This window comes from Lissotriton vulgaris, chromosome 1_1 (assembly GCF_964263255.1).
Source record: "Lissotriton vulgaris chromosome 1_1, aLisVul1.2, whole genome shotgun sequence".
Classification (NCBI taxonomy): domain Eukaryota; kingdom Metazoa; phylum Chordata; class Amphibia; order Caudata; family Salamandridae; genus Lissotriton; species Lissotriton vulgaris.
In genome coordinates, this window is record NC_141685.1 from 492,835,793 (window position 1) to 492,858,534 (window position 22,742).

Consider the following 22,742-nt stretch of genomic DNA (forward strand, 5'->3'; position numbering starts at 1 on the left):
GGTGTCCTTCTGAGATTTCCAACCTCAATAGCCTGAAGGAATGAACTGCACATCATTACATGAACTGAAAGTGAAAGTGTCACTATTCAACCACAAAGACTGCCTAAGTCCCAGCCATCAATCAAACCTAAGGTGGCTTGAACCAACAGTCTGAATCTGACCTGGCTCCATCACCGGTTTGTCACAAAGGGTGTTTAGGTCCCAGACAACTGTATCCCACAGGTGTTAATTAAATTGTCTCGGAGGAAGGGCTACTTGCTTGTGCCCTTCGACCTAAAGTAAGATGTGGATTTCACATAGAAACCTGATTTTTATTTTTTACTTTGTGGAGGTGCAACCATGGCTCACATCAAGACTAAGGCCCTGTTTGGTTCAACAATCCAGTTGCCTACAGCAGAGATTACAAAACGCAGAATCATAAATCCAACAGTTAGAGCATTTTGGTTCCACCTGCTTGTTTTCCTTGTGTGGAGATACAAGCCTTTCATTTATTAGTTTTCAAAAATGTTGGCAATCCTGTATGATAAATGATGGCTTATTGTTTGATCTGGCATATATTAGCTTAGACTTCCCTAACCTATTTGACTGCCAACCTCATGTCTTGACCTTGTTTTGCTAGTTTAGGACTTGGGCACATCGGGGTCTAATCCAATATCATTCTTTAGCTCACTCCACCACCCCAGTTCAGACATGGCCATATGCAAATCAGTTCGACCCTTTACCTCAGGGATTCGAGACAAGGCTCTGGAATGGACCACCTCCTTCCTCTCCGGCAGAACCCAGAGCATTCTCCTCCCCCTGTTCCGTACCGAAGCCTCTGAGATCATCTGCGGCGTACCTCAAAGATACTCCCTCAGCCGACACTGTTCAACATTTACATGGCCCGCTCGCACACATCGCCCGACAGCACAACCTCAGCTTAATCTCTTACGCCAATGACACTCTACTAATCCTCTTCCTCACCAAGGACCCCATCACCGCCAAAGCCAACCTCCATGAAGGAATGAAGGCTGTTGCCGACTGGATGAAAATCAGCTGTCAGAAGCTGAACTTGGACAAGATGGAGGTCCTCATCCTCGGCTCTAACCCGTCAACCTGGGACGACTCCTGGTGGCCAACAGCACTGGGGGCAGCCCCGACCCCCACCGACCAGGCACGCAACCTGGCGTCATCCTCGACTCAACGCTCTCAATGACCAAGCAAGTCAACACCGCCTCCTACTCCTGCTTCAACACCCTCCGCATGCTCCGTAAGATCTACAGATGATCCCGACAGACGCAAGAAAGAGAGTCACCCAGGCCCTAGTCAGCAGCAGACTCGACGACGGAAATGCCCTCTACGTGGGAGCCCCGACCAAGCTCATCAATCGACTACAACCCATCCAAAACGCCTCGGCACGACTGACCTCGATTTACCATGACATGGCCACATCACCCCCCCACCTGAGAAACCTACACTGGCTCCCCGTCAACAAGAGGATATCCTTCAAGCTCCTCATCCACGCACACAAGGAAGCAGGGTCAGAGAATAGTTACAAGTAGGCAATGAGGCGCCTGTCACGAAAATTAAACCTCAACAGGAAGCACTGACAGATATAAAAACAAGCATTTGCAATGCAATAGGTCTCGCATTAGGAAAGTTTGAGCTATTGGTCTTGTAAATGACAATTGTTTTTAGTGATAATGAGGTGGTGCTGAGTGATGCTGTGGTGGCGCTGAGTGGTGCTGTGGTGGTGCTGAGTGGTGCTGTGGTGGTGCTGAGTGATGCTGTGATGGTGCTGAGTGATGCTGTGGTGACGCTGAGTTGTGCTGTGGTGGTGCTGAGTGGTGCTGTGGTGGTGCTGAGTGATGCTGTGGTGGTGCTGAGTGATAATGTGGTGGTGCTGAGTAAGGCAGGGGTAGTGCTGAGTGTTGATGTGGTGATGCAGAGGGCAGAACGGCACAAAAAGCAGTCTAACAAAGGGCTGAAGGGCAGAAAAACAAGGGAAAAACGAGTCTAACAGAGGGCAGAAGGGCACAAAAAACCAGTCTAACAGAGGACAGAAGGGCAGAAAAACAAGGGAAAAACGAGTCTAACAGAGGGCAGAATGGCACAAAAAACGAGTCTAACGGGGCAAGAAGGCACAAAAACGAGTCTAACAGAGGGCAGAAGAGCACAAAAACAAGTGAATAACAGAGGGCAGAAGGGCACAAAAAACGAGTCTAACAGAGGGCAGAAGGGCAGAAAAACAAGGGAAAAATGAGTCTAACAGAGAGCAGAAGGGCCCAAAAAACGAGTCTAACAGGGGGCAGAAGAGCAGAAAAACAAGGGAAAAACGAGTCTAACAGAGGGCAGAAGGGCAGAAAAACAAGGGAAAAACGAGTCTAACAGGGCAGAAGGGCACAAAAAACGAGTCTATCAGGGGGCAGAATGAATCCCGCCCTGCGTGTTTGTCCACGACGATGCCACCTTTTTGTGCAATACCTCTACTCAACTGGAGTACTTTCTACTGTCTCATCAGCAAGTGCTCCCTCGTTGGCTAAATGTATAGGGGCAGATTTGCAATGCGGCGCACCATGGGCAAAAACGGCACAGATGCGTCACGCATCTGTGCCGCAAAAGCAGCGCACTGCTGGAGCTGGGTCGCACGCGCGACGCAGCTCAAGCAATGCTCTGGGGGGCCCTATCTCCCCAATGCTGCGTCAAGCCTTGCGCCTGCTTCAAGCAGGCGCAGGGTTTTGACGCAGCATTGGCCTAAAAGTGACTGAGTGAAATCTTGTAGATTGCACTCAGCCACTTTAAGGAGGCGTTCCTGTGCAGGAACGCCCTCCCCTGCGCCGGAACGCCTCTTGATGGCGCAGGGCTTTACAACGTAACGCATCTCTCAGATGCGTCACGTTGTTAATACCCAGCACCATGGAGCATCTTTTGTGTTGCCGCTGCATCACAAAAGTGACGCAACTGCGGCGCAAAAGAGGTGCAAGCGTCTTGTAAATCTTCCCCATAGTGCTTTTACTACACTGTAGCTGCGTAAAGGGCCAGAAGATGTGTCTCCAGTGACCATGTGTGCCTGTGCCTGTGTTACAGGCACACATGATCACTGGAGACACATCTTCTTGCCCTTTACGCAGCTGCAGTGTAGTAAAAGCACTATACATTTACCCAATGAGTGAGCACTTACTGGAATAGCCAGTAGAAAGTTCTCCAGGTCAAATCGCCAAAAAATCCGCAATTTCGCGGAAAAATTTGCGAATTCGCTGATTTTTTTTGTGATTTCGCTCATGCCTTATTTTTGACGAGGAGCCAGTGGAGGTCACGTAAGTGTTGAGTCATGTGTTCGTGTCATTGGGTTCCGAGGACGAGTCTGGCTGTGGCATTCTGGATGGTCTGTAGCCTGTGAAGCAGAGTTCTTTTGATTCCGGTGTAGAGGGCATTGCCATAGTCCAATCTGCTGGTTATGAGTGCATGGGTGACGGTTTTCCTGCAATGTAGGGGTATCCATTTGAAGGCCTTGCTGAGGATCCGAAAGGAGTTGAAGCTGGTGGAGGTGATGAAGTTGATCTGGCGGGACATGGGGTGGGAGTAGTCTAGGGTGATGCTGAGGTTCCGTGCATGGTCTGTTGGGGTGGGCAGACTCCAGAGGGCGGGGGGCCACCACATATTGTCCCAGACAGAGGTAGAGGGTATTAGGACCTCGGTCTTCTTCAAATTGAGCTTCAGGCAGCTGTTTTTCATCCAGGTGCTATGTCTCTTATTCCTTCCTGGAAACTGAGTCTGGTGTCTTCGTGGCTCTTCATGAGGGAGAAGATGAGCTGGCTGTTGTCGGCGTATGATACAATGCTGAGCCTGTGTTGTCTGATCATGGCGACGAGGGTGGCCATGTAGATGTTGAAGAGCGTGGGGCTGAGTGATGATCCTTGGGGAACTCCGCAGTTGATCTGTGTGTGTTCAGAGAGGAGTGAAGGGAGTCTGATCCTCTGTGTTCTGCCGGAGAGAAAGGATCGGATCCAGGAGAGCGCAGTTCCTCGTATCCCAGCGTCGTGGAGTCTGGCTGCGAGAGTGCAATGTGCGACAGTGCCGAAAGCTGCTGAGAGGTCTTCTGACACCGTCGCACATCGCACTCTTGCAGCCAGACTCCACGACGCTGGGATACAAGGAACTGCCCTCTCGTAATAATTAAAACTAATGTAGATGGCAGCGATTTAACTGCCAAGAAGGGGATTCATTGAGTGGGAATATGCCTTTCATTTATTAGCACTCCAAATGTCTTGGATCTCCTGCATAATGCTTATGACTTCGAATTTAGGGACTCTGGGTGATCTTACTGTTAGGAGTCAAGTATTCAATGTCTATTCAACATTACTTAATCCCTTAATTTGGTAAGTATACGTGGAAAAAAATGTAGTAGTGCCTTTACGAGTGTAATCAGCAACTGCTCACATTGTAAACAAGCGTTTTTAGTGCTTTTCTTTATTGAATCATTTATAGAGTCATACGTTAGGTTTCAATTTGGAAATGCACAGTTCTTCCGGCCGCATTGTATTCTCCATAAAGGATAGTGAAAACATATAAAACAACATATAAAATGTGATTTTGTTTTGCATGTATTGAGGCTTCTTTTGTAAATGCAACTGGATGTTAAATGTTGCCAACTATAACTTCAGGTATCTAGAAAGCCTGTGTTTTATTTGTCAAATTTTATACAAGTCTATCTGGAACTTCTTGGGATTCAGCCTATTGATGTGTACGTGGGACCCAAACTAAGACCAAGTAGAAAATGTAGCATAACGCAAAAGGGTACAGTATTTTTCCAAGCTCTAAAGTTGTTATGTAATGTTATGTTATAGTATTTTTAAAGCGCAAACCTAAGGTGTCCTGGCTCAGTGTACAAGCAACCCAACGAGATATAGATGAAGAGCCCGGAGTTAAACGCCAAAATGCTACGTTTTTAAGGCTTTCCTGAATGCCAGTAAATCAGACTATTTCTAAGATGAAGTGGTAGGATATTCCATGCCTTGGCTGCACCTGCCAAGAAGCCCCTACATCCCCAGCTGGCTTTTTTTAGAGATGGGGACCATTACCAATTTTGCTCCCAAAGAGCAAAGTGGTGCATTGGGGACATACCATTGAAACTGCTGCTTCAAATTTCTGGCCCGGTACCATGCATGAAGAGCTTTGTAAACTGTACAGAGTGATTTGAACTGCACCCGTTTCTTAACGGGCAGCCAGTAAGGTCTTCTGATATTTCCGGAGACAGAAGCATACTTAGATGTCCCTGTGAGCAGTCTGGCGGACGAATTTTGTAAAAGTTGTAGTCTATGCCGTAATCGTTCCTGAATGTTTAGGTAAAGGCTGTTGCAGTAGTCCAACTGCGACATAGTTAATGCCACCACTACTGCACATTGGTAGAAACTCAGGATTTTCTTGCATGTTCTAAGAACAAATGTAGTCGCCGAGACAACTGCAATGACCTGGTCCTCAAAGATGAGTTTGTCATCAATCAGGACACCTAAGTTCTTTACTTTCCTCATAGGAAACGGAAGCACACCCAGCGATTCTGGCCACCAACTTGGGGTCCAGAGCTTGGGGTAATTTCCAAAAAGAATGACTTCTGTCTTACCAGAGTTGAGTTTTAAACAATTTTGGGTCATCCATTTACCCACTGCTTCCATACAGTCATGAAATCGTTTTGCAGTGCCCAGGTAGCTGGGACACCACAATCTGAGTGTAGTCAACATATGATGTCAGAGCAAATCCAAAGGATTTCATCAGGGGGGCCAGCAGGGACACGTAGACATTAAAAAGAGTGGGGTTAAGTGAAGACCCCCATGGAACTCCACAGGGCAGAGAGAAGGGTTTGGAACAGAATGGGCAGAGCAAAATTGTTTGCACTCTGTCCAAGAGGAAGGACTTCAGGAGTTCCCAAGCTTTACCTTGGATTCCACAATCCCACAAACGGTCCAGCAGCAAGTCATGGTGGACCGTGTCAAAGGCCCCAGACAGGTCCAACATAATCATTGCAGCTTTGCTTCCCTGGTCAAGCGCGTCCCTAATTTCCTCTGCAGATTTTAAGAGAGCGGACTCAGTACTGTGTCCCTCTCTGAACCCATATTGCGTTGGATCCAATATGTGTGCCTCTCGTAGGAATGTACTTAGTTGTGCATTCATGCCTTTCTCTATCAATTTAGTTGGCAGGGTTATTCGCAAGATCGGCCGAAGGTTATTGGAATCCTACGGGTCCAGATTCGACTTCTTGAGTAAAGGAAGGATTGAAGCAGTTTCCAGGCTTTTGGAAAATATACTTCCTTAAACATCAAATTTATCATGGCAGTAAGCGTAATAACAATGGGTTTAGGGGCTAGTTTTAACACTGCCACCTGACAAGGGTCATAGGAGGAGCCCAATTTGGCTGACATAAATGATTTACGAATGTCCATGATGGATGGAGGTGTGAACTCTTCAAAACTCGGATAGAGACCCGACCAAGCTTTATATTTCTCCCCGACACCAAGTGTTCCATCTGTCATTGGACCTTTAAATGTGGTGGAAATAGCCTCCACTTTACTACAGAAAAATCTGGCTATATCCTCACAAAGCCCCTGACCTGGAGAGACACTAGGTGTGCCAGAGTACGCTAGGCTGATGACTATTTTGAAGAGTTCTTTAGTCGAGTTTATTGCAGAATTAATTTAGTTGGCAAAGAAATGTTTCTTAGTTGTAAAAAGTAGACCTTTATAAGCCACCAGGCTTTGTTTATATGCCTCTTTTTCTGCGATGTTTTATACCCTCCTCCATTTCCTCTCTAGCAGTTTACACTTTAGTTTTTGATCTTTCAGCTCCTGAGATTACCATGGGGCAGAGGGCTGTGCTCTCTTAGAGTTTGAGACCTTATTAGGCACTAGCTTATTGCTGGCTGCCTCAAGCCAGTTAGAATATTGAGTTGTTGCCTATTGTTGTCTGCAAGGCCCCACTCTCTTACACAACCACATCATTAAGTTGGCATCATTGTGGAGCAGCAAGAGCTCATTACAGTACCTTGAACTTTAAAATAAACTGCGTTTGAAGGTAAAATTATTTATGCATAAAATTGATGACGTTGTTCAATTAGCATTTCACTTCGCTGATTCTAGGATGCTGATCTAATCTGCAAGGTATACAGAGCATCTCTTTATCATCATATCCTGCTTCATAAAGAAATGGCATCAATGCTGACACGTATGAAGAATTCCAGGGTATTGCCACTAGTTTGCTGCAGACACCATTTTGTACAAAAAATAGTTTTGAGGCTTAGTTTTGTTTTAAGTTATTTTTAAAAGATGCACACACGCATATGGTTAGAAGAGCATGTGTAAAATGAATGTGTGAATGAACTGTGTGACCATTATGAAACCACTATCAAAATTCTGTAGGAGATTGAAGAACATTGTGAAGGGGAGAATCTATCATCCCAGTTTTTTAACTCTGGTTCAGCCTGTAATCACATCATTTGTAGTTAACATTGGGTAGGGTATTTATTTCACTGCTCACTACACTCTCTTTCAACCCTCTCCTATCGATGTTACCAAACTTTGCACTATACTATACTTGTGACCTTCCTCCTCTCTCAGCCCCTCAGATCCTGTCTACTTAGGGCTATCACTGGAAATCCTCCACTGGCTGACCTTATACTCTTACCTCAAATCCATACACCTTCGCAACCTACTTTAATTCTGTCCTGCCTCCTCTCTTAAACTCTTCTATCCTTTCTGCCGAAGTTCTGCCTTTTTCATAATTTACTAATCCCTTTGAATTATAGTACTCCATTGTTCCTACCCCAAAACCATCTGCATCATTCTTTTGTTCACTTCTACTATCCTGTGGCACTTAACCTGAAGTGCTTTTAGCCTCTGTTTTTGCTTTTCATTCACTATATCGACACAGGCTTTGAACTGCTGTCATTAGCTTTTTTCATTTGGTTACTGTACCCTTTTGCTAACTTTTAGATTCCACATGTTTCAAAGCATAATGCTGAAAATTAAAATGATCTATCAAATTGCCCCCAAGAGGATACAGCAAAAGAAATTGTACAGTGGACTATTCATGCAAACACTTTGCTCTCTCCCAACATATCATTCTTCCTATAAACCTTTTAAAAAATGCTGACTATTATGTAGGTTAGCACAAGAGCCCAGATTTATCATAGTATTGCATTGTCCTTACATCTCGCAAGGCGTTGTGATGGCAATACAACAGTCAGATTTACCAAGCAATGTAAGGCCACCTTGTGTGGCCCTTCGTTGCTTGGCAAATCTGGAGTAAAGGAAGTCATTGAAAGCTACAGCCTTGCGTTACTCTGCCCTGGAAAAGGCGATGCATGGGTGGAGCGTGGGTGTTCCCACGCATCCAACTGTAGATTTTGGTGCATTTACGAGGTGCAATGAGGAGAAATATCTTTATTTTCCTTGTGGTTTCCTCTTTTTAAGCGTGCTGCATTCTGCAGCACACGTAGAAAGAGGGAATCTTCTGAGGATTGTTTTGGTGCAGGAAGGTGTGCTTTTCTGAGCAAAACAAATCACACCTCCAATAAAGGCAGCCTTGCACCATGGGTCCCTGCATTGCTGTTAGGCAGCAGGTTGTGTGCCAGCCCATGCAGCAAATATTGGTAAACATGGCACATTCCTGCCCTCTCCCTTTCACGCAGCGGAGCAAGTTGTCTTGTTGTGTTGTGTTTGCATGCACTTATTCTAGGGCCCTAGCTGAAGCAGATAACCATCAGTTCTGATGCTTCTTTTAAGTGAACCTCATGGATGTATACCGAAAAATAGTACAGAGGGACCAATCCAACCATTATTTTCATACAAGGTACCATTAATTACCTTGATGTATCATTTATTTAAGAAAAAGTTCTATTTATACATAGTTCAAAGTCATATATGTGTCAAATGGCAGGACTCGACATAAACAAATCTAATCGGAGTTTCCTCATGTGGAAACATAATATGTACAAGACATCAACATATAAATCACATTCATATATATAGAATAATACATATATACATTATATACAACATATACAACATACATTCAAAAATACATATATAAAACACCCCTAACACGAGCAAAACAATGAAAAGACACTTCTTACTCTGAGTAGTACACTTTAAGGAAATCCCCTGAGCGCCAGAGGAATTCAACCTCTAATCCTATTATTCAAAAGGTGCGTTCCTTTTATACATAAATCAAAGTAATGGGATTCCTCAAAGGTCTATTGACGCAGTTGCGGTCGCGTTTCAGCCAATGATTCCTTTAGGCTTCATCAGGACAAGGGTATCAATATATCTATAATTACAACAATAAAAACAACTTAACTATACATAGAATTCTACTAGATCTATACTATCCCATCAGTGACCATGCAGTACTCGGAATATCAAGTGATCAAGGGGGGAGCATAGAAGAGAAAGCAGAGAAAGCAAGCAACCAAATTCACACTCGCCCACTCGAGGTTACAACTAACCTACTGACAAATAATGCACAGTGCACCAAATACACAGTCTTCGTTCTGCTAAATATATTGTTCTACTTGGACAGGACGCATTGGTTGAGATTCTCCTTTCTATGTCTATTATTAGTGCCCGTGACACAACTGCGCGTGCGTCTTAAGGTCCGGCCGCGAAGTTAGCGTCCTGAGCGTTGCTTATTATTGACAGCAGACCGGAGGACTAAGGATCGTTTGTTGGGAGACGAGAACTTGAGTCACGTCAGTGATGCCAAGCGTGACTAGCGGCTCGCTGTTACCCCTCATACCGCCAAGATTTCTTAGAGTGCTTCATGTATTTCAATAGGAGACGGGAGCCATGCCTGACTATAGAGTGAGCGTGCATGGATCCACTGCTTTGGTTGACGGACGTGAAAAAATCGGTATGTATGATGTTGCTCTTGTGTTTTGATTTAGGCGAAGAGTTAGAAGACAGACTCCGTGTTGTAACCTCGAGTGGGCGAGTGTGAATTTGGTTGTTTGCTTTCTCTGCTTTCTCTTCTAGGCTCCACCTTTGATCACTTGATTTTCTGGGCACTGCATGGGCACTGATGGGATAGTATAGACCTAGTAGAATTCGATGTATAGTTAAGTTGTTTTTATTGTTGTAATTATAGATATATTGATACCCTTGTCCTGATGAAGCCTAAAGGAATCATTGGCTGAAACGCGACCGCGACTGCATCAACAGACCTTTGAGGAATCCCATTACTTTGATTTATGTATATAAGGAAAGCGCCTTTTGAATAATAGGATTAGAGGTTGAATTCCTCTGGCGCTCAGGGGATTTCCTTAAAGTGTACTACTCAGAGTGCGGAGTATACACTCTCATTGATTTGCTCATGTTAGGGGTGTTTTATTTACGTATTTTTGTATGAATGTTGTATATGTTGTATATAATATGTATATGCATTGTTCTATATATATGAATGGGATTTATACATTGATGTCTTGTACATATTATGTTTTCACATGAGGAAACTCTGATTAGATTTGTTTATGTCCAGTCCTGCCATTTGACACGTATATGACTTCGAACTATGCATAAATAGAACTTTTTCTTAAATAAATGATACATCAAGGTAATTATTGGTACCTTGTATGAATATATTTGTTGGATTGGTCCCTTTGTTCTTTATACATCCCTGATGTTCTATGCCCAGATATAGGAGGGTGATTTGGGTATAACCCCTTTTTCGTATTTGTATCTGGTTCTTTAAGTAAACCAGCTGAAAGCACGGAGTGACTGAATTTGCTGAAGAAGATAAATATATACTGAAGAGATTTTTTGAATTAATGTGATCATTCATTTGAACTGACTAAACATTTCCTTTCAGGAAGTGTGCATTTGTAATCTCCTAGAAACAGTCAGTTTCTGTACCAACAATCAGTTTTTAGAATCTCAGTGAATGTCATAAAGTAACTTTGGCATTTTTATCTCATTTAAATTGAACACCAAAAAGTTTAATTCACTTGTTCCAAAATTTATATTCATAAAAATGAATTGCGCACCACACCATAGACTATTTTGATATTGCATTATATGAGCTGCAATGTACCATTTTGATTAAACCACAACTCCATACGTGAAGTTGTATCTCCTTCACTTATAAACAATTGCACCAGCAGTTTTCAGGTTCAGACTGGAAATACATTGGATGATACATATACCTATTAGACTGTCACAGAGACCACATATAAGGATGCTTTCCATACTCTTCAAGTAGAACAAACAGGTATTTATTGAGTAGACAGAGGGATACGTCTGGTAATTAACGGGCACAGAGCGCAACTGCCAAGGAATGGCGTGGAACACATATATCTCACTCATTGCTGGATGTCACCGCATTCCATGCCTCACCAGTGGTTCAGTGACATCACCTACAGTGACATCACCACACCACATGTACTAAACAAATCTTTTTTTAATATAAAACTGTACGAAAGCAGGACAATAGAATTATGCACTGAACCCAATCTGGTATTTTATGAACTTCTTTGATCTACTCATAGTGGCAATCAATAATGAAAGCCATTTTCAAAAACATTTGAATTCGGTGTTTAGAAACACATTTACAGAATGTAAAATAAGCCTGTCTGAAGAATGCATCAAATGCGTCAAGTTGAATTGATCGATCATTTTTGTTGGAAAGAATTTTCATTAAACGACCACCCAGTGATTGATGCTGCTTGAGGTGCAATCGCTCAGTTACCTTAGACATATCAATCCTTGCGTTGTTCAAATCTCAGTTTTTAAGAATGGAGCCCATTTGATAGCAGAACAAAACAATCCAGAACCTGTGCAGTTATACAAGCTTGTGTTCCTACATCATCTTCTAAGTAAAAAAAAAACACACAGGTGGTACGCAAACAGTGTTTGTCAATAATGCACTTATTATTGTGAATTACTAAAATTCATATCAAGATGATATAACAAAGCATAGCTATAGTTCACAATGTTCAATACATGAAAATTATATTCCTACATCAACTCCCTGAGTTCTCATTCTTTAAAAACAACCCAACATATTATATTGCAAGCAACAAATGTGAATTATAGCTTTTGGAGAGTCTTCAGTTTTTATGTTTTGCTGTGAATGTGTTCAATTAAAATAAATTATTTACTCCAGGTAAAAGAAACACAAACTACCATCAAAAGTAAAACTCTTCTTACAAACAATGTTTTGACAATTTCTATGCATCATTAAATTATAACAGTTGTTATAACTTCTCCTTGAACTATGCATATATTAGTACCTAAAATCCCTTTATTTCCAATCCTCTAGCAATTTGTGTTGAAACACACACATCATGACTCTGTCCATCATTGTTAACTTACTCATTCATAGTTAGGTAGCAAGTGATTTTATAAACATTACTTACGGTTCAATGGTAGGCTTGCATTAGTAGTTCCTAGTTTGTTTACAGCTACACATGTGTAGTTGCCGAAGTGATCTGCAGTTATGTTAGCCACATTGAGGATGGATCGGGTGTTGTAATTCTGTATTAAAAATCCATGATGGCCATTTATAAGTCTGTTAACATAAAACATAACAAAGAATTTATATTAAAACACTCACAAATTTACTTTTCACCGTGTAAGTTGAATTTCGGATCCTTCACACACAACATACATTTAACTGTGCTTTTTCTTATTTTCTTTTCCTATTTTTGTTCCCTTTTCTCTAATTTGTTATAGGACAGGAAAACAATCACTTTTGCTGTTGTGGAAATTCATAGGAAATGTTGCGCTTCTTGTGCTTGCGTCAGTATTCAGGATTTGCATATTGACAAGTATTGAAAACCAGCTCTCCACAACTGAATTTGGTGTAAGCCTGTCATGCATTTTCTGTGTTTAATTATGAGGATATATTTCTAGCGAAAAATCAGTCTATAGAATTGAATGTAATTTCATTAAGCTTTGATGGAGATCTTTTTTATGAAATAAGTCACATCACAGGAAGGGTCGTTGTTTCAGGAAGGAAGAGCGGAGGGAGGCTGATACTGGCACCTGAAAAGGCAGTGCCCTGTTCCGCACACAAAGGACTGATTACCCTCTTCTGATATTCTGAAGCCAGGGCTGGAAAGAAAGGGGGACCTCTGCTCTTCAGAGGCCTGCTTTGAATTCACCCCCATTTCAAAGGCACAGCTGGATAAAGTACTGGGACTCTGCCCCTAAAAAAACAATACACAACTGGGCCTGTGAAGAACTCTACCAGATGCAAAGACTACTATGCTACAAGGATTGCCTCTCTGCTTGACTGCTGCTCTGGAAGAACTGCTTGCTGTGCTTCCTTGCTGACTGCCTATTTCTGCCCTGCTGAGGACAAGGACTGGACACTTCTAACTTGAACCCAGAGTGACCCAAGGGCTTTCTGGCTTGCTTGCTGTTCTGTAGTCACAGGGCCATCAAAGACATCCTTCCTCCCTGCAACTAACCCTGGACGAAGCACTACGCAATGCTTGCGGAGTTTGCAAAGTTTGATCAACTTCGCACAGTGCGAACACGCGTAGTGCAGCGGTCATTTTTTGCTTGTTCGCGGTCCTCAACGGCATGTTCGCGACTGCGAGCAAGCAAAATTGCATCCCTGCGAGATTCTCAACACGGGAGGTCAGGTTTCTCATTGTGAGTGGTTGCGCATGCTCGCGACCGCTCTCAATGAGAAACTACCAGTTCGCAGTGAGAAAGCTGCCGCTCGAGTTATAATCTACTCAAGCAGCAGCTCGCACTGTGCAAGATGCCGTTTTCAATCATTGCACAGTGCCGGATGCTTGTCCGCACTGTGCAATCATTGAAAACGCATCTTGCACAGTGCTACGTGAAGTTCGCGTAGTGCGCAGTGCACTTCGCGTAGCTTCGCGTAGCGCTACTTCGCGAACTACGCCCACCCCTACCTGCAACAGCACCTGGACTTTGCCATCTGTGGGTCCTGCCTAGGGGTGCCAATGTAGTCCTGGGGTAGAATGAGCTAGTTAGAAGTACCTTATACTACAGTATTTGTATGCAAGCATAACGTTTTCTGTTTACTGCAAAATGGTTGCAGTGTTCATCTTCTTCACCATTCTGGTAATGTTAATCACATTATTCTAGTTCTTTCTATTAATAATTGCAGGGCAAGTGTTTTACTCGAGATTCACAATGTTTCAATAATTATTGAAACTGCATACTGTGTATTGCTTTTGTATCTCTGTGGGTATGCATAAGTGACTGAGCAAAAGGGTTCTAGATCTGTTATCATGATTTCCTTGGAGAGTCTGAGGCGGCACATCCATTTTTTATCCTGTAAGGTTAGGAGTACAAATGCTGCACTGTGAGCTAACAGGACTATAGTCCAACATATCCTGAGGGGTTCTTAGAATCAGTTTTGCAGCGGTCCATCAAATGCACAGTTTTACTTGAAAAAGTATAACCAATACAAAATGATGACGCTAGCGATCTAGCTTGGGTTCCTATTGAATGGATCGCCAAGTAGGTTTCTTTTGTCTATCCAAATACCCCTACTCACCTACTAACAGGAGACATCCTAGGTGTTAGGCAACACATCCTCCTCAGCTGAGTAGGTAACCTCTATTTATTGGCTGTAGGTTATTCAAGCTTGAACTTTTCGAATTATCTCCCCAAAGAAGGACCCTATCTGATTCCAGATATTCAAGTGTCTGATAACAAAGACACACCAACTGAAGACATGCAGTTACACAAATGCTGTTCCAACATGGTCTGCCTCAAACAGGTGGTGTCATTACCTTTGTGTTTTATGACCATGAAGCATCCAGGACAGAGGTACTCTCTACATGAGTTACATACCCTGCAGAAATTACATCTTCAAGACTGTTTCACATATATGCTGCAGATACAGTTCCTAATAACTACACAGCTTATGAAGCACTAAAAATAGCATTAACTTACCAAGAACATCAAAATTGGTTTGAAGGCGCCCTGCCACATACATACAACAATGTTAGGTTAGGTTGCCTTAGCAATGAGGGAGCAGCATGGCCAGTCTGAGCCAGATACACCACATACCCATATATAAATAATATGTCCGCTCCAGATCTATCTATATTACACACAGATCTGGTTAAAACATATAGATGTTTACACAGTTTTTCATGTGACAATGCATCCTGTGAGGGCTGCTCAAGCCGCACAACCGCGATTGGCTGCTCCTGGAATTAGTCCATAAACCATTAATGCAGCCATGGGTAAGATTCCAGTCAGATGGGAGGAAATACCATTTTGAAATGCGCCAAAAACAAACTAGCTTGATGCAGTATTTCCCCATACAGGACCACAGGAAAAACACAGAATTCTAACAATTTACTTATGAACATGGATGGCTCCACTGGTGAAAGACTGCACCACTTGGGGCACAGTCTTTGCTACATTATATGTCAGAAAACATGGTACACCCTAATTAGCTGTTTTGCCAGAAGTGCTTAAACAGGTCCAAAATGAGAACGGAACAGCCCCTGCCTTGGACTGAGGATAAAACTGATAGGTAATTTTGCTGCAGTGTCCGCCATAATGTTAAATGACATTAAAGGGGAAGTAGCAGTGTTGGCGGTACAAGAACGACTCACTAACTTGACTCCGAGAGGACAAGAGCATGAGTTACTGAAAACTATTGAGGTAGAAAATATTAATATGGAAATCAATGCATTCATTTATGAAAATGAAAATTTGTCCTTATTTACAGACTCGCCCATTGTGAACTCCACATCAACTTGCAGATATACAGTCAAGCAGGGCCTGAGACCAAGGCCGGGGATTGCTGATTGATGAGTCACAGGTGGAAGGGTACATACTAACTTGAAGACAAATGTTCAGGCAGGAAACTTATGATCAATTCCAAGTGTAGGCACAGTGACATTACAAGAATTAAGGTAGATTGCCCCAATAAAGCACACAAGGCCGGAGGGGCTATGCGCGCTCCTAAAACACCATAAAAAGTCGGTTGTCACGTTAGTTAGGAACATATAAATAATCAGAACCTAGCACACGTAGTGATCGCACACTCCCCATGCCAGACATCAGGAAACGTTATCCGCTGCCACAGTGTGTCCACACGAGGTCGGGACCCACCTGCAGTAACCATTAGACAGTTAAATTATAACTCCAAATCCAGCGACCAACATTCTTCACCATATATGGTATGACTGATGCTTGTATAACCCATTATGTTTTGAATAAAAGGACATATACTAATTGTGAATTGGTATGTGTCAATTGTAAATTGGTATTGTGCCTGTAACTGTTCCCTGTGCATATTTTTAATGAAATGAACTGGTCCAGGGGCGTGGCCAGCCAAGATGGCTGGGCGGATGTAATCCACTGAGACTCTACCCCCAACAACACTGAATGTCGGGCCTGAGACATTGACCAGTGGCTTTCCCCAGTGCTTGGGGACAGGTGCCAACAGATATAGTCCAGGACCATGGAGGAATAGGTCTGAAAGCAATAAACTCACTGGATGGGATAGGGCCGGAAGCAACATGGCGGCTTGAACGAGATTGGATCCTAATGGTGCCCTGGAACCCTGGAGGAGCAGCAGAGTTAAAGCGGAGTGTGACTAGTGCTGAGGAAAGGAGCAGAGGCCCTGGAGAGCAAGCAAAGCCCAGCTGCAACACAGAAGGTGGTGCAGAGGAGGATCGGGCGCAAGCACACAGAGGAGAAGCTGGAGAGTTCACAGAGCGGTCCAAGAGGATCTGCAGCAGGCGTGCTCTTCTGACGGCTTGCTTGCCACAACTGAAGGAAACGAAGGGCAGCAGGCTGCGTTGCGGTAGAGGTGAGGAGCGTCTCCTGGGCAGTGGGTGTGGAGCTGGTAAGAAGTCACTTGCTGATACCGGAACCAAGGGCCTGACTCTGATATGGCAGCAGCATTGGCAGAGGCCAGCAGTTGAATTACTTTAATACCAGGGAGGGGGTGGAGTGACTCCAGTCAGCATGCTATGGGCTGCCCTACATAACCTTGTTGGACTCGGCCCTTTTTGCAGGGTCATCCCTGAATTTTTTTCCTTCCTTTTGTCTGACCTGTTTTTGTTGGTTTTATAACTCTGGGCACTTTACCACTGCTGATCAGTGCTAAAGTGCATATGCTCTCCCTTTTGATGTATGAATTAGTGACTCCATGATTAGCTGGTTTGGTTTACTTGTCAGACCCTAGTACAGTGCACTGCGTGTTCCCAGGGCTTGTAAATCAAATGCTGTTGGTGGGCTTGCATCACTGGTTGTGCCACCTAAAGAATCAGCCTATAAAGTGTGTCTCAGGTCTGCCATTGCAGAGCCTGTGTGCAGTCTGGTACTGCCATGTTGACTGGACAAGTGCACCCACTTGCCAGTCCTTAAACCTCCCCTTTTCTGCATATTATTCACCCCTATGGTAGGCCCAAGGGGAGGGTGCATTGTAGGTAAAAGGTAGGACATGCCCTGATATGTGAGGCATGTCCTGATAGTGAATTACAGCCATTTTCGTTTGTCACTGTTGCAAGGCTACCTGTTCCCCATAGTTCAGAATGGACAGTTTGATTATAACATCTTATAATTCTAACTGACTCAGTGAACTAGGTAGAAATTCGATTTTAGTATGCCTGAACTCAGAATAGTAAAATACATCTTTTAGTGAAGTTGCTCTTAACATTCTGTATTTGAAAATACCCCTTTTAGAAAGTGGGTATTTTCTTGCCTAACTCTCCAAGCCTGTCTCTGCTAGCTTGTGTATTCCTTGTCTGAAGTTTGAGTGACAGATTCTGGGGGATTCCAGGAGACAGGGTAAGTCAGGATAGAGCTGAATAGAGCTATCTGCTTGTAGATTAGTGGGGTGAGTTCCACCTGGGACCCGAATAGGGCTGTGCCTGCCATCCACAATGCTGGCTCCACCTCTTGTGGTGCGTCTGATGTCCCTGGCCCACACTGTCAAAAATAAAGAAGGTGCCTTGTCAACAAAGTGCTCCAGGACTGCATAGAAGTTGTTTGGACTGGGTACAGGATCTTCTGCCTTCAGAGGACAAAGAATTTGCTAGTATAAGTATGGGAACCCTGACCCCAGAACTTTAGATCACTTTTGGGAAACAAGAAGAACCAATGCAGACGAGAGGAACCAGAGAAACTGAGGAGGGGACTATCACTAAGCTGAGTGCTGTTTGGGAGATTGGCCTGCAGTGGTGGCTTGACTGCCAAAGAAAGGAGAAAGGACTTTGTGCTACTTTCAAATCAACTTGTAATGGATCTCCAAGGGCTTAAGATTGAGCTTGCCTCCTGCTGAAGTCTCAGGGACAACAGACTTCACCAACCAGCTCCCTGCCTTCCCTTGCTGGGAATTGAAGTGCCTGCTGTTGAGCTGGGCCTTCTGAGAGACTGCGTGTTGCTGGGAACTGGAAGCACGACCCAAAACGAAGAAGTATGTCCCCGCCACAGCCGTTGTCGTTGCATTACCGGAGAAGAGTGTGGCTGTCCCAGGAGAGGCCGTCGCATCACCGGGGAAGCGTGCCACCACTGCCGCTGTCGCCATTGCATCACCCGAAGCGGCTCACATCGCCAGAGAAGTGTGTTGCCGTTGCAGCAGACGCTGTTGCATCACCATAGAAATGTGTTGCAGGGCCTGTCGCGGCTCAGAAGAATCAGTGAGTTGCCTCACGGCCATCGAGCGTGCTCGCATCCTTTGTGCATCAAGAAGTAGACACAATTTTGTTTCATTCCACTGGATCTTCAGCGCATCATGTCGCTACTGGTCGCATCTCCACGGAAGCGCAGTAATAAACCGATGCATTACCTCCCCACGCGGAGAAGAACCTACGCATCCCTTACACAGCAGTAGGGACCCGACGCATTAGCGTTCTAGCGTGTAAGGAACCGACGCATCACCTTTCCTGCAACACTTTCGTTGTATAGCGTTACGCATACAAAGGTACTTGAACTTAAAGTGTTGCATTTTATAAGCTATTTCTACCATTCTTAATTTACAGCATTGTCAATTTTTGTCGTTTGTGGTCTTGTGTTAAGTCTATACAAAAATACTTATTTTTATACTACAACTTGTGTGGTTTCCATCTGTAGTGTTGTCACTGGGTTACTGTACGTGTTCTCAAATGCTTAACAAACTGCCTCTGAGATAAGCCTGCTTGCTCGTGCCAAGCTACCAAGAGGGTGAGCAGGGGTTATTCTAGGAGTGTACCCCGTTACCCTGACTAGACGCAAGGTTCCCTATTTGGTCAAAGGTACCTACCTCTGCCAACTAGAAACCCCCAAATCTAACAAACCTACACGCACAGAGCCCAGGCAAGGATTAAACAGGAATTTTAAAGACAACTGCCTGACTCCAAATTGGCACAATGATAATAACCCGGTGAGAAACTCAGCACAGGGTGAGGGAGTAGAACGGACCAACTGGAGAGAAGCACAGGGTGAAGGAGTAGAAGGGACAACCTGGAGAGAAGGAATTAACAGGAAATCAATAGTGGCTTCCAGGGGACGCCGCATAAGACACAACAGAAGGAGAGAAAGCCCACGGAGATTACCCCAGAAGCGCTAAAAGTATTAGGAAAGAGTGAGGAGAGAGCACCAGAGACTGGATCAACAGAGGGGTAGCGTTGGTAACTCATGTTGTGTAGATCACACCACAGGTGGTCACTCTAGGTGAGCCCCTCAGGAGCAGGGCTAATCAAGGTGGTGCGGAACAGCATTCAACTGACCAGTGCGAAAGGGGACTTCTCTCGATGCTGCCAAAGAAATCCCACCAGCAGCCTAACAGGGTCTCTAGTTACTTCACCAAGACAGATGAACAAGAGCACATAGGGGAACCAGAGAAAAAGACAGTAATGGCACTAACAAAAGAAGAACTCCTGGCTTTCCTACAAGAATTCAAACGTACTGCGTGAGGAGTGGGGAAGCCCATAACTGGAGAGAAAAGCGACCATGGGATATCTTCCTGAAACTACACTTCTTTAAAGTCAAAGAAGCCATAGACCAAGTAGCAAGAAAGAGGGACAAGGTATCCTTTCAAGGGGCCACATGCACTTTACATCAAGATCTGGCCATGGCCACACTCGTCAGATGCCAAATGTTCCACCCAGTGACAGAAAAACTAAACAAAGAGCGTATCAGTTATTGATGGACATTTCCTTTCAGCCTAGCTTTCGAGCATCATAATAAAAATCAACATCTGTAGAATCTAACAAAGGCAATGAAGGTGCTGGGGATCGACCCCACGAGGGGCAGCAATCAGTAACATTCCAGGACTCACAGATACGGGACGCTTGGGCTCCCAGGGAGACGGTGGCTCTCCCACACAGACCTGCACAGCTGAACAGAAGACGCTAACCAGGGGCTGCAGTACATTGGATACTCCGGGGGACGTATCTGCATTTTTCAGAAAGAGATAGCCTTTTTTTTTTTTTTGTATGTTCTTATATAGCGCTCGAATCACCCGGAGGCATCTCGGCGCTTGCCTTGGGAACCCGTCCTGGCTTTTCCCTGTGAGATAGCCCCTAACGGGCATCCCCAAGGTGAAAGCCAGGCATCCCGCCGCGGGGGCCGTTGTGGAGATTAAGCAAGCTTAATGCCCAGAGTTGCAGAGTGTGAACCCATGATTAGGTCAGGCACCGAAGCGAGAATTATCGAGTCCGTGGACATTTGAGCTCAAGACCCTGCCGCGTCGGGAATTGAACCCTGGTCCCGGGTCTGACCTCTGCTTCAGGGTGTGCCTGCTCTAACCAGTGAGCCACACTTCTCCAGCCTATGAGTAATACTCCTGTATAGCCGGTATGAGGTAAACAACGGTCCAAAGTTTTGTTATTGCTAGTTGAGGGCGGTTCCTGACTGAATCGCCCCACATTATGTTAACGTTGATATCTAGTTCTGAGAGTACAGACTAAAGACATAATTGTCACATGTTTCTGGAATGTTCGGGGACTCAATTTCCCACTCAAACAACATAAAATCTGGAAGTGTCTTCTAGACTCTCATTTTGATTTTGTAGCAAAACAAGAGACGCATCTCAAATGATCGGAAGATCACTGATTCAGAAATACATGATATCCAAAGATCTTTTGATCCTCTGCTTCAATGGAGTGGCAATTTTATTTCATTCTGATTTAAACTTTCAATTGAAAAGCTACAAGACAGACAGGGAGGGCAGATGGGTAATGATTAGGGGTGGCTCAAGGGAAAGACGTGCACCTTCATCTCAGACTATGCTACAAACACCAATCAAGGACCCTTTCTTCTCTCCCTACTAGAAGCCCTGGATGGGTTTGCGCAAGAGGACATCATTTTAATGGGCTACTTCAATCTGACATGGCACTCCAACTTCCAACCACACAGATCTGTGACTGACAGTTTTCTGAAAAGCCTAAAAGCAGCAATACACGACCTAGGTCTAGTGGACGCATGGAGGGCCATACATCCCAATGACAGGGATTCAATCTTTTACTCCATACCCAACGATCCTACTCCAGATTAGATCATATTTTCATTAGCAAAACCCTGTTCCCTGAGCTAACAGCAATGCCCATACACCCCATCACGCCCCAGTGTTGGCAGAGGTGGAGCGGTACTTGCTGATGCCCAAGAGAGGGAGGTGTTAATTCTCGAGGCCATTGGTGAGAGGCGGACTTCAATGAGATGAACTCAGAAAAAGGATCCAAAAGTGCTTTCAGTTAAACTGCCCCAATGATAACAACGCTCTAAACAACTGGGACCCCTTCAAAGCTGTGATACAAGGTAAATGTATACAATTAATGTCCCAGCTAAATACTCAGAGAACTAAAGACAGACGACATTTGGAAGAGGAATTGAAAAAATGTGGACTGGAGCACAAAACAACCCCAAATTTATAACTCCAGAGACAGGTAGCCTCCTTAAAGAGGAAACTAAATGCAATCTACACCAACAGAGCAGAGTTTGCTTTGTTAAAACTAAAATAGAAGGAGTATGAACAGGGACAAAGTGGGGGCCCCCTTAGCAACGTAGTTTTGAATTAAACGGAAAGGGAATATATAGGAGGCATGATGGGGAGTGGGGGAACTGAAAGTCACGGAAGAAGGAAAGCCAGAGGAATTTAAAGCGTTTTACGAATCGCTGTATACAGCGGAACAAACAGATGAGGCAACACAGCTAAGCTTCCTGCAGTCTATAGTACTCCCACAAGTATCAACATCACAGAATGATCTGCTAGGAGCTTCTATATCAGAAGATGAGGAGCATTAGGCAATAGGTAGCCTAAAACTCCATAAAGCGCCTGGGCCAAATGGAATCATGCTTCAGTTTTACAAGATCTACAGTCCTGATATGGTCTCGCACTTAACAATGCTTTTTAACTATATAGCAAAGACGCATGCTGTGACATATTCAATGAGTGAGGCCCTGGTATCATTATTCCTAATCCAAGAAAGAAACCCCAGCTCTGTAGTTTATTCAAACCAATAGTGCTCCTTAATTTATTCAAAAATCCTTGCCACATGACTGGAGGATCTATTGACCTGACCTGACACACCCTGGTCAATCTGGGTTTATTAAGGGTCGACAAACCCATGCCAACATCAGGAGAGTGCTCCATTTGATTGAGAAATCAACTATAAAGGAGATACCAGTGGTCCTACTGGGACTTGATGCCGAAAAGGCATGTCATTTAGTGGACTGAACCTGTATGTTCCACATCCTAAGAAGGTTTGGCTTTTGCAAAGCTATTATCGCAATTGTCCAAAGCCAGCTTTGCGAAACCCCACTCAAGAGTAATGATCAGTTGAGTGC

At 44.2% G+C, this 22,742-nt stretch overlaps 1 protein-coding gene across 1 annotated transcript in view; it reads right to left on the bottom strand.

The window, feature by feature from the left end:
* NEGR1 (neuronal growth regulator 1) overlaps nt 1-22,742 on the bottom strand; it is a 1,973,203-nt gene that overhangs the window by 323,179 nt on the left and 1,627,282 nt on the right. The window contains exon 6 of the mRNA XM_086953859.1: nt 12,380-12,531. Within this exon, the coding sequence (XP_086809985.1) occupies nt 12,380-12,531 (152 nt within the window). The remainder of the gene's footprint in view (nt 1-12,379; nt 12,532-22,742) is intronic.